Source organism: Polyodon spathula, chromosome 21, assembly GCF_017654505.1.
Source record: "Polyodon spathula isolate WHYD16114869_AA chromosome 21, ASM1765450v1, whole genome shotgun sequence".
NCBI classification, from domain to species: domain Eukaryota; kingdom Metazoa; phylum Chordata; class Actinopteri; order Acipenseriformes; family Polyodontidae; genus Polyodon; species Polyodon spathula.
In genome coordinates this window covers 14,452,072-14,464,598 of record NC_054554.1, presented here as the reverse complement: position 1 = coordinate 14,464,598, position 12,527 = coordinate 14,452,072, and the positions used below count along the sequence as shown (strand labels likewise).

Here is a 12,527-nt window from a genome sequence, read left to right as displayed (position 1 = left end):
TAATTGAATAGCATGCACTGGCGTATACACATGTCATATTAAAAAGAACACATTAATTTTTCTTGTGTAATTTACAGATGATCAGAAAAAAAATCTACCGTTGTGTGTCTACTAGTGGATCTTTAGGTCCTCAAATGTAGATACATATCCCTAGAGTGGGGTGAATATGTATAGGGATCACCCTTTATCACCTGAGACATGTAGGTGTTCATACCAGTGTGAAAAAATATATATGAATATGTGACGACTGACTTACCCTGTGATTTCTGTTATATGCGTGGTGCGTGTGTTGTGTATCCACAATAGAACTACATATGGGAACCATACCTTATATTTTGCACTGTCCACAGAGTGCTCACCACTGTGTAACACGAGTGTTTAAAATGTATATTTGTATTTAGACACGAGGATTGCACAGCACTTCACGTGCAAGTAAAAAGTAATAATATGTGAGCACGGGGAATTGCACTTTATTAATTCATGTGCAGTTGTACCGAGACTCCAATTGAATGATTGATTAGCAATCGAGTCTTGGTACAGCTGCATAAAAGCAGCATGTTTTCACCCACTCTGGTTTGTGTGTTCGGTGAGTGGAGAATGGGATTGGAGATGGAGGTAATAATAATAAATAATAATAATAATAATAATAATAATAATAATAATAATAATAATAATAATAATAATAATAATAATAATAATCATTAAATCAGCTCACCGCGTTTGTCTGTATAGTTCGTTTCGCTTGTCTATTTATTTTGGCGAATGTGCCGTGTCCTGTGTTTGTTTGTAACAACCGTTTATTTTCTGTCTGTCTCTTCATTCATTAAACGCTGAGCGAGACCATTCACTCAGCTCCACCAAACTCCAACTCTCTCTTTGTTTATTTTCTTGTTTCTGGTCGGACGTCCCCCACTCCGGCCGTCTTTGTGACAATGCTGCATCTCTAGAATTGAATAACCAATTGTAATGAAACTTACTATGGACATTTAGCAAAAGTTATGCAAAATTTTGGGGTATGTGGTCATCTGTGTGTGTGTTTATACATACAGTGGATGTACAGCTTTGGCCAAAGGTTTTGCATCACCCTGTAGAAATAGCAAATGTTGCTTCATAAAATCAAATGAAACCTGCTGAATAGTGTTATGTTAGCATATTGAATTGCATACCGCTTTTTAATTTTCCATCTACATAATGAAAAATTGACAAATTGAAAAATGTGACATTTTGTAATCTAACATGAAATATTGTGTTATTTTGTAAATGTTGTTTCTTTGATTACCTAATGTTAAATAAAAGATCTAGATTATGTTTTAATTATGTCTCAATCCTACAATTATATGTGATGCAAAACTTTTGGCCATAGCTGTAGATTCACTTATTATATTATATATGGTGAAGCTTGTTACACATCTTTAGGCAGTTAGTTCCAGAACTCAGGCCCAAGCAGTCTTTAGTCATTCCTCCTCCTGTTTAATCTGTTTAATGTGAACCCTTTCCTGCAGCCCCTGGATTACGAGATCTCTGCCTTCCACACCCTCCTGATTAAAGTGGAGAATGAAGACCCCTTAGTGCCAGATGTGGCATACGGACCCAGCTCCACAGCAACAGTCCAGGTCACAGTCATGGATGTCAACGAGGGCCCCATCTTCTACCCTGACCCCATGAGAGTGACCAGGCATGAGAACATCCCCATCGGCAGCGGGGTGGCCACACTGAACGCCACAGACCCGGACACTCTCCAGCATCAAATCATAAAGTGAGTCAAAAACTCCACAGGTTGGAAACTCATTTAGCCCCAAATGCCCATTATGGGGTTCTACTTTGAATCCTTGCACTAGCATCCCATGTGGCTACGAGAAGTAACATACTTGAAAAAAACAGGTGTCTTATTGGGGGAAAAAAAAAAAAAAGATTTAGCAATATCACATGATAAGTGACGGCTGGTGGCCAACATTTTTAGGTGTTGACACTTCAGATGCAGGTAAAGGTGTGGGGTCCAGAGGACCAACCTCAGTGATGGAAGCACTGTCCAGTGGATCTGTTTCTTGTTAGAAGCAACATTGTGCTGCAATGTGTTATCTTGGCATATTTTTCAATTGATAACGTGGCTAAAGCATTTAATCGTTTAGTTTTCATACATAAAAAAATAACATAGAAATTGAGAAATGTGTTGAAATAAGTCAAATCTATTAAACACACTGAATTTACTCTAAAATTTAATGTGTTTTTAGTTAAATTTAAGTTGTCCCTGAATCTAAGTCAATCCCAAGTTCAAAGACCAAGAACAGGAAAACATAAGATCTTAAGTGGAAGTCGCAATTAAGGCCAAAGGAAAAAAACAAACAAAAAAGCACTAATTAACAACAAAGTAGATTTGTTTTTTATTTTATTTTCAGGAACCAGCAGATAATTTATATAGACTTAATAAAATACTGGTCAGCTACAAACAAACAGTAAATGTAATTTAAAATCAACCTAGAAATTTTTTAAAAAAGCATGACGCGGCTATTAACAAGATAATAAATATATATATTGTGTCACAGACTATTTTTTTTTCTCTTGGCTGTCCGTCGTATGAGAGTGATTGCCTGTGCAGTATTAGGTGTGTGTTTGTGTTGTCATTTAGCCTACGCCTTCAATACATACACCGTTCCTCTGCTTCCTCCATCGGGCTATGCTTTAACCTGCCCCGCTGTCGAGTAGACCTTGTCGGCTGCCTCAGCCCGCCCACCTCGGTGCTTGGGCCTTAAAAAAAAAAAAAAAAAGTTTTCTGTTCTGTTCTTTTTCAAATTAACTGAGCTCTCACCCACCGCGACTTCGGACTGTGTGTCTCACCTGGTTCATGTTGAGTGCTGACCAGGTGGCTGACTGCACGCGGTTGGGTACCTCGGTGCACGCTCAGCCCTTGGTACTTCGGTGCCATGGTGTCTCAGTGCGCATAGCGCTTCAGAGCACGCTGTGCACGGTGCTTAGTGCGCACGCCGCTTCAGTGCCTTGCTGTGAATAGTGCTCGGGACACACAGTGCACTTGATGCTTAGTGCATTTGGTGCACGCGGTGGTCGGTGCGCACAGTGTTCGGTGCCTAGTTGCACATAGCACTTTGGTGCTCAGTGCACATGATTCACCCCATACTTTGTGCACTCGGTGCACGTGATAATCTGTACACAAGGCATTCAGCATGTTCGGTGCATTCGTCGAGCACGGTGCTTGATACTCGCTGCACCCTCGGTGGTACCTCGGTACATGCAGTGTTTAGGTGCCCCCATGCTTACATTAAGTGCAAGATGGTGTGCAGTGCCAGGATCATACCCCAGCTGGAATATCTTGGTTCCATGCTTGTATGTCCTGTGGGGCGAACATGTATCCACTGTGCTTGGGTGTCCAGCACGTCAATTTAGCCCTAGGGGTTGAGTTCTTTTGCGACATCTGTGCGGCTTTCCAGCAGAGTCATGGGGATCGAATGTTAGTCCCCTACGACCGAGCTGTCTGAGACCCTAGGAACCCCAGTTTCCCCTCCTCCAACTGTCCCAAAGCTCCTAGCAGGCTATCGCCTGTGTGCAAACTCAGCCGCCACCCTCTCACAGCTGCTACCCGTCTCCACAGGCGGCGAAGCAGGTCAAACAATCAAGACATGTGAGGGACATCATGGACCTAAAGGCCTCCTTTTAGGCACACTGCTCCAGATTTCTGGCCTTCAAAGGAAAGCCCTGGGCTAGTGCCTGGCAAGCCTGGTGGTGGCTCGCCGACAGCTATGGTCGTCACAGGTGAGTGTCCCTGATGCGGATACAATGGCACTGTAGGATGCGGCAATATCTCCAGGGCATTCTTTTGGGCCAGCAGTAGAGGAGATTCTACAGTGATCTCATCGAGAACATGTCAGTAGTGGTGTATGTGAACCACCAGGGTGGGATTTGGTCCCCAGGGGTTACCCAGTGTAGCCTTTTCCCTGCTGATCTGGGCACAGAAGCATTTATTGTTCCTCCGGGCTGTTTACCTTCTTTGAGTGGTGAACAGGGCGGAGGACCTGCTGTGGGTCTGGCCCCTGAATGGAACCATCTGTTCGCCTTAGGGCTCTTCTATCTTATATGCAGTAGTCAGTACACTGCAGAATGCTAGGGTGTCCTCCACAAGAGCATTATATGCTTATAAATGAAGGTATTTTCAGAAATGGTGCATGCCAGAGGCCATGACCCTATTTATTAACCTATAGCGATTAATTTACGGTTTCTGAAAAATGTGCTAGAAGTGGGCAGGTCCCCTCTATGGTTAAAGTATACATGGCAGGTATATCTGTATGCCACGTCCCTATAGACTCAGTTTCCCTAGAAGCCCATATTCTGGCAACCAAATTTCTAAAGAGTGCTCGGCGACCCCGTCCCCCTAGAAGGGACGACCTCCCCGAGTGGAGTCTAGACACAATATTGAAGGCTCTTACTAAGGCCCCGTTTGAGCTTATGCATTCCATAGAGCTGAAATATCTCTCTATGAAGACAGCCTTTTTATTGGCCATCACCTCTGTTAAGCGGGACAGTGAGCTGCAGGCTCTGTCTGTGCACAGTTCCTGTATGCGTGTCTGGGATAATGGAAACAGGCTATCATTACACACGAACCTTGCGTTCCTACCCAAGGTAATTAAGGCTTTCCACTTGAACCAGTTAGTGTAAGTAGAGGCTTTCCATCCCCCTCCCTTTGATTCGGAGGAGGATAGGAAACTGAATTCTCTATTGAGAGAGTATATGAATAGGATGAAGGCGCTGCATCAGTCTGACCAGCTCTTTGTTTGCTATGGTGAAAAGACCCTAGTGCAAGCCCTCTCAAAACAACAACTGGCCCACTGGATTTTGAATAAAGTATCGACTGCTTATAATGAGGCCAGCCTACCCCCACGGGAGGGTGGCAGCGCATTCTAGAGGGGTCATCACGTCATGGACGCTCTTTCGAGGCAAATCATTGACTGACATTTGTATTGCGGCTAGCTGGGCTACTCTACATATATTCATCAGGTTCTACCACATCAATGAGGTACATCCCTCTACGCCTTCATTAGGCACAAGGGTCCTTGAGGGTGCACGTGCTAGTTGGCAGTAGTGAAGCGTCCCTCATATGCTTTCTGCTCACACTCCTTTGTGACGGTTCTGGTATACTTTTCCAAAAGTATTGGTTACCGTAACCCTGGTTCCCTGAAAGCGGAGATGACCACCAAACCTTGCAAGTTTGCATCATTTGCATTCGTGGGCTCAATGCAAAAGAAGAAATGAGCTCCGCCGAGCGACTACTTATTCTCTCAGCAGGTGGGACCAAAGACGTCATATTGGCAGCTTTGACATAAAATGCTCAGGGACTACCTACCTGAGGCAAGCATATCTCAAAACTATTGGCTGGTGGTCGTCTTCTCTTCCAGGGTTAACAAAACATAACAAAAACTGTCCAGGCTGGGCAGAGCCTTCATTGAACTTTTTAAACTACACCCAACCCTCATTACGTCGCCCCTCGCTATGCTGTGAATTCGGATATATCGCGGTCCTGGAGTTGGCTCCCCATTTTTACAGTCTAACTGCACATACCTTAGCTGCAATATACATAGGCAATTTCGCTTAGAATTACTGTTCGTTTTAATTTGTACAGCACATCACAAACTAGAATATACAGAACAATTAAAAATAAAACATTAATATCATACTGTTATCATATACACACTAATTGCACAATAACACAAAGCAAATTAAATATCTACTTGCTGAAGCAGTTTTTTAATCAATACACTAGCAAAAGTCACAGGGCAGTGACGTCAACTCCCTAGCAACAAGCCTCCTATATTGGTAATGGATTCTTTCAATGCAGTGGTTTGAGCATTTGAGAAAGGAGAGGAATATTAAGTTGATGAGAAGCAGTTACCCTCTGCAGTATGAATTAAAACATTTGATTTGTATACAAAAAATTAGAAAAAGTGCGTTGTGTAGAGGATTTATATTGGACCCAAATGCCCACAATAAAACGATGGAGTGGTTGTACAGTATTTGTTATTAGCCTATTTGTTTTTTAATGAGTCTCTTGCGATATCTTGGCCCTCTATATAGCGGATTTGTATATTTGTATATCAATATATTGAGTGGGTGGTGTACTCTACCGGTCAAAAGTTTTAGAACACCTCAATTTTTCCAGTTTCTATTTAAATTTATGCAGTTTAATGTCTCAATGTACTCTGAAATTAAAGCATAGAACAAATAAACAATTGGAGATTGTGGAATTGTTTTGTTTAACAAAATTTAATCAAAATTTTTTACTAATCAAAGTAGCCACCTGTTGCAGATATAACAGCCGAACACACTCGTGGCATTGTTTCTACAATGGAAATCAAATATTGTTCGGAAAGTTCTTCCCAACACTGTTGCAGAAGTTCCCACAAATGTGTTGCACTTGTAGGTTGCTTTTCTTTCACCCTTCTGTCCAATTCATCCCAAACCAGCTCGATGGGGTTTAAGTCTGGAGACTATGCTGGCCATTCCATGATTTGAAGCCTACTGTCTTCTTCTTTTCTTCTAAGGTAGTTCTGACATAGCCTGGAGGTGTGTTTTGGGTCATTATCTTGCTGTAGGATGAACCCCTGACCAAAACTAGGCGTATAACAGAGGGTATTGCATGGCGCTGCAAAATGTGTGGTACCCGTTTTGGTTCAGGGTGCCACTCACTTTGTGCAAGTCGCCGATTCTGGATCCAGCAAAAGAGCCCCAGACCATCACGCTTCCTCCTCCATATTTGACAGTTGGTGTCACACACCGAGGAACCATCCTTTCGCCTACTCGACGGCGTACAAAAACCCTGCATGATGAACCGAAGATTTCAAATTTTCATTCATCGGTCCATAAGACCTTCTTCCAGTCTTCAGTAGTCCACTGGCGGTATATTGCAACATACAGATAAAAAAAAAAAACCACCCCCTCTCCCTCCCAGACAGGATTTCTGGCTTTTTTTATGCAGATAGCCATTGCCTAATTAGCATCAATCTGCACTAGAGAGTGGCCACATCTGTGGTTGCTGTCAGAGACACTAACCCTGTCCCTGCCACACTGGCTAATAATATTTTTTTGTATTTACTTGGAGATCAGAGTTGAGCTAAAATGAATAGCAGTTGAAAAGACAGAGGGCAGAGCTTTCCACTGAGGAAATGACTGTGCTGTGTTCATAGTAGAAATCAGAGGGGTCAGTGCATGTGTATACTCTAAAGATCTCTGTATTTTTGCTGTGCTTATTATAATACAGTGTATCGTTTTTAAGGCGCATGAGGGTTAAACGCAAATTGACAGCTCCAGAGCTGAACTGATATTTTAAAAAGGCTGAATTAAGCATTTACTGTTTATTAGATTTTATGAGAAGACCTTTTTTGAGCTCTCCATGCCAATCACTCGCAATCACTTAGATTAAGTCAGATTAGTTATTAAAATCCTGCAATGGAGTTCATTATGGAGCTGAAACACAGTGGGACCAGACAAGGAATCAAGAAAGATGAAATTCCTTAATCTGGGACGGTCTTTTTCATTAGATTTTTATTTGTTGCGCTTCCATCGTTATATTTTTGGCACTGAGGTTTATTAAAAAGTAAATCATATAATTTAAAAGTCACATTGATCTCTATATCTGTCTTTGAATGATAGCTTAGTGGCTTTACATTTCATTAGATACTTTATTCTAGTCTGAACACTTTTATTAAATATTCATAGATCAAATAAATCTGTGATCATGAGCAAACACCCTCAACAAATGGCTTTGCTCACTCTAGGTCATCTACACCTTTTTATTAAACTTTAAAACCTTTCTTATTTAAAGTACTGTCTTTTGTGAATCGCTGAGGATCTAGTTTTCCTTGCTTGCTTCTTGCAAAGGATCTTCAAGAAAATAAAACAATCCCCAAGCTATTAGTTGAGTGCAGGACATAAAAAAGCACAACCTAAGGAGCTAAAAAATAAAATCCTGTAAATCTCACTGTGACATAGATGGCTGAGTTGTGAAGTCAGGCCACAATACAGAAAGGAAACAAACAAGTACCACAGGCCAAAAGACGCTGTGGCACAGTTGATTTAAATAACAAAAAGAAAATAAATATTTAAAGAAAACACTGCTCACAAAGAAAAAGTAAAGGTTTTAACAAAAACAAAAATCACAAACACAATATTACTGTGATCAGGCTGGGTAGTGTCCTTCAGTGATCATCCTTATTAATCTTACATGCCTCTCTCACTCTTGCTTGCTCCTCCAAACACCCACCCAGAGCAGGGAGAACTGCAGGCTTATATATCGTGGCCGAGGGGTTTAACTAGCTAGTAATTATTTTGTTACCTCTCGGCCACAATCTGTACGAGTTTATTAATGTGGATGGGGCTTCCCATCCACACTGCAACACAGTACAAAAACACACAGCTACACCATCACATAAATACAATAAATAAATCATATACAAAGTAAACACAAAATATGCACAGGGGCAGGGAGTACCCCATTCTTAAATAAATACAAAATAAAAACAAAAGAATAACGTCATAGACGGCACCTCGTTCGTCCTCCACATACAAAAACAAACACATTTTATGGCAGGGCTTTGCCCCATCCCCTTTTCATGTACAGGGCTCCTGGCCCTGTTACACTCACTAATATGTATGACCATTATTATCCATAAAAGACAACCACGCTATGGTAGCAGTGTATTTGATTATATAATGGTAACTTAAGTCTTAAGTTACAGGAATCTAGATAAGCAATGATTGGCTATTGAGATGCAGAATCCAAGCATGAGGTATCTGGGAGTTTGAGTTCTTGTGAAATGTTCAGAAGCTGCTCCTCGGTGTCCAGTCGTTGTTTTTCCAATGATTTGCTTGTTTTCAATGCAGGGACATTGAAAATGCAACAGTGAAATATCTCAAAGACACTGTCGATAACAGGACAACAAAAAATCGTGGAATGATTTTGTTAGCTTTGTGAGTAGCTGACTATTTTCTGGACTCTGGGTGGTTGTGGGTTTTGTTGCTCCAATATTTATCATTTTCTTCCTAATCTGCCCTGAACTAGCTTTGAGCTTTTTAAGAGCTTGTCTGGAGAATCCTAAGTGCTGGCACTGAACAGACTTCTTCATTCCATTTAAGTCATTTGACAAGAGTATGGCCTTCCAACTGGCTCCATCCACTCTACACTTCTACTCAGAGAGAGTATGCGGAGCAGTTGAATGGTTAACTCGGTAGTGGGGAAGCAGTATCCAGAACGTAAACACCTTATCATATAAAGGGAAGTAGCGCAATTAAAATGACACTGTTCATGATCTGTTTTTGTTGTTTTGTTTAGTATTCATTCTTTACAAACAAAACAAGGGGAGCACTTAACTGGGGACAAATAGTTTCTTCAGTAATAGGATCTTAGCAACTTGCACACCTTAACTGAACACATAAAGATCACAGTATTAACTGTAATGCTTTTAAATCTAATTCTAGGAAGGGTATATTATTGCATTTATAACATCTGACATCACGAGACACAAAGCTAATACTCAATGCTTTTCAATTAAGGAGCTTCCTGCAATATAGTCATATGTATTGAATATTAGTCTTCTAGATTGTAACAAATACCTTATATTGAAGAGAGACATCAATAAGTCTAATGCTTACAACTGACATTTAAAAATAAAATACAGTCAGCACTCGGATATTCGTTACCCAGATACCCGTCAGTTGCATTTTAAACCGCCCTTGTATTAAGAATAAAATCAATCCTCATTGTTTATACAGTTCCTATAGGAAGTATTCACCCCCCTTGGACGTTTTCACAGTTTGCTGTGTTACAACCTGAAATCTTGATACATCAATATGGGATTTTTTTTCCCTTTGATTTACACAACCTACTCAAAACTTTCAATGTGTGAAAAATGGGGGGAACGAATGAAAAAAATGACAAATGAAAAAAAACAAATAAATTAAAAATAAAAACCTGAAAAGTCTTCATTTGATAAGTATTCACCCCCTTTGCTATGACACTCCTAAATAAGCTCAGGTGCATTTAAAGCAAAGACGTTACCATAAAGACCAAGGAGCTTTCAAAACAACTCCTGGATAAAGTTGTGGAAAGACACAGATCAGGGGAGGGGTATAAAAAGATTTCAAAGGCATTGAATATCCCTTGGAGCACAGTCAAGTCAATCATGAAGAAGTGGAAGGTATACGGCACCACCCAGAATCTGCTTAGTAGAGTCCATCCTCCCATACTGAGCAGCCGGGTAAGAAGGGCATTGGTCAGAGAAGTCACCAGGAGGCCAATTACAACTCTGAAAGACCTACAGTGTTCCATGGCTGAGATGGGAGAAACTGTCCTTGTGTCAACAATAGCTGAGATACTCCACAAATCTGGCCTGTATGGAAGAGTGGCAAGAAGAAAGTCATTTCTGAAAAAAAGCCTACGTAAAATCCCACTTGGAATTTGCAAAAAAGGTATGTGGGAGACTGAAAAGATTTGGCAAAAGATTCTGTGGTCCAATTAAACAAAAATGTAACTATTTGGCCGAAATGCAAAGCGTTATGTCTGGCACAAACCCAACACAGCACATCACCCAGGTAACACCATCCCTACTGTGAAGCATGGTGGTGGCAGCATCATGCTATGGGGATGCTTTTCACTTGCAAGGACTGGAAGCTTCTAGGGCAGATGGCAAAATGGATGGAGCTAAATACAGGCAAATCCTTGTGGAAAACCTGCTTCAATCTGCAAAAGACTGGGATGGAGATTCATCTTTCAACAGGATAATGACCCCAAGCACACAACCAAAGCAACACTGGAGTGGCTTAAAAACAAGAAAGTGAATGTCCTAGAGTGGCCCAGTCAAAGCCCGGACTTGAATCTGATTGAGAATCTGTGGTAAGACTTGAAGATTGCTGTCCACCAACGATCCCCATCCAACTTGACAGAGCTTAAACAATTTTGCCAAGAAGAATGGACGAATATTGCAGGATCCAGATGTGCAAACCTGCTAGACACTTACCCCAAAAGACTCACTGCTGTAATTGCTGCCAACGGTGGTTCTACAAAGTATTGACTCGGAGGTGTGTATACTTATCTAACCAAGACTTTTCAGTTTTATTATTTTTTTTTTCATTAACTGTTTTTCACAATAAAAATTATCTTGCCTCTTCAAAGTGTTGAGTAGGTTGTGTAAATCAAAGGGGAAAAAAAATCAAATTTAAATGCATCAAGATTTCAGGTTGTAACACAACAAACTGAAAATGTCCAAGGGGGGTGAATACTTACTATAGGCACTGTATGTAACTAACTAATTAATGCACTTAACTGTCACATGCGATTTCCGACTCCATCACCAGTTTTCTGATAAAAAACCCATCTCATCAATGTTACAATTTATCTGAATATCCATCACAGCTTGTTTTTTTAATTTACTTTTTATACTGTGCAGCAATTTTAAAATTATTTTTTTAGTCTTATACTGTGCAGTTACACATCACTTTCTCCAGTTTCACCTGACAGAAATGCAGCCAAAACAAAGCGAACAAGACAAGCTGGGGTAATGTAACAGTTAATCATTAAACAGTTTTAGATACAATGTATTTTTATTTTTATTTATTTTTTGTCTGTGATGTTTAATTTCTTTTACGCAGTTTAATTTGCAAGTAAACTATGACATTAGGGCCTTATCAAGCACTATATTCTGCAATTTTGAAATACTGTTTTAATTCTGGAGACTGTTGTTTTTTTTAAAATCTTTTGGTTTTGCTAAATTGCATTGACTTTTACGTTTTACACAGTTCTTTGCATGGATAACATTTAGATTTAATTTAGCTGTAAATGGGAAATTTTACATACCGCTACAATACGTATGGATTTGAAAGTATGTACAGTACTATATTACAGTTAATGTGTTGTCTCGTTAGATTGGATAAGTGATATTTTCAGAATCATATCGTTGTGAATTAAAGTACTATTTTTCTTGAAAATATGGTACTGTCACAAAGACTGCCGGAGTGGGTGACGTCAGACCAGAAACAAGAAATAAACAACAGAGAGAGGTGGAGTTTGGTGGAGCTGAGCGAATGGTTTCGCTCAGCATTTAATAAATAAACAGAATAGAAAATAAACGGTGGTAACAAACAAAAAACACAAGGACACAGCACATTCGTCAAAAGAAAGAGATGAACAAAACAGACTAACACTAAACACGGTGAGCTGATATTTTAATTAATACTATTATTCTTATTAATATTACCTCCTTTCCGCACCTGTTCTCCACTCACCGAACACACAACCCTGAGTGGGTGAAAACATGTTGATTTTATGCAGCTGTACCGAGACACGATTGATAAACAGTCATTAAATATGGAGTCGCGAACTGCACGTGAATTAATAAAGTGCAATCATGTGCTCACATATTATTACGTTTTACTTGCACGTGAAGTGCTGTGCAATTCTTGTGCCTAACTACAAATATACATTTTAAACACTCATATTACACAGACCCGTTTTTATATCCCATGTACCAGTG

General features: G+C 40.2%; 1 protein-coding gene across 2 annotated transcripts in view; it reads left to right on the top strand.

The window, feature by feature from the left end:
- Window positions 1-12,527, top strand: part of LOC121295995 (cadherin-13-like) — a 620,407-nt gene that overhangs the window by 511,366 nt on the left and 96,514 nt on the right. For both annotated transcript variants that reach the window (XM_041221112.1, XM_041221111.1), the window contains one exon: window positions 1,503-1,756. In XM_041221112.1, coding sequence (XP_041077046.1) covers window positions 1,503-1,756 — 254 coding nt within the window. The remainder of the gene's footprint in view (window positions 1-1,502; window positions 1,757-12,527) is intronic.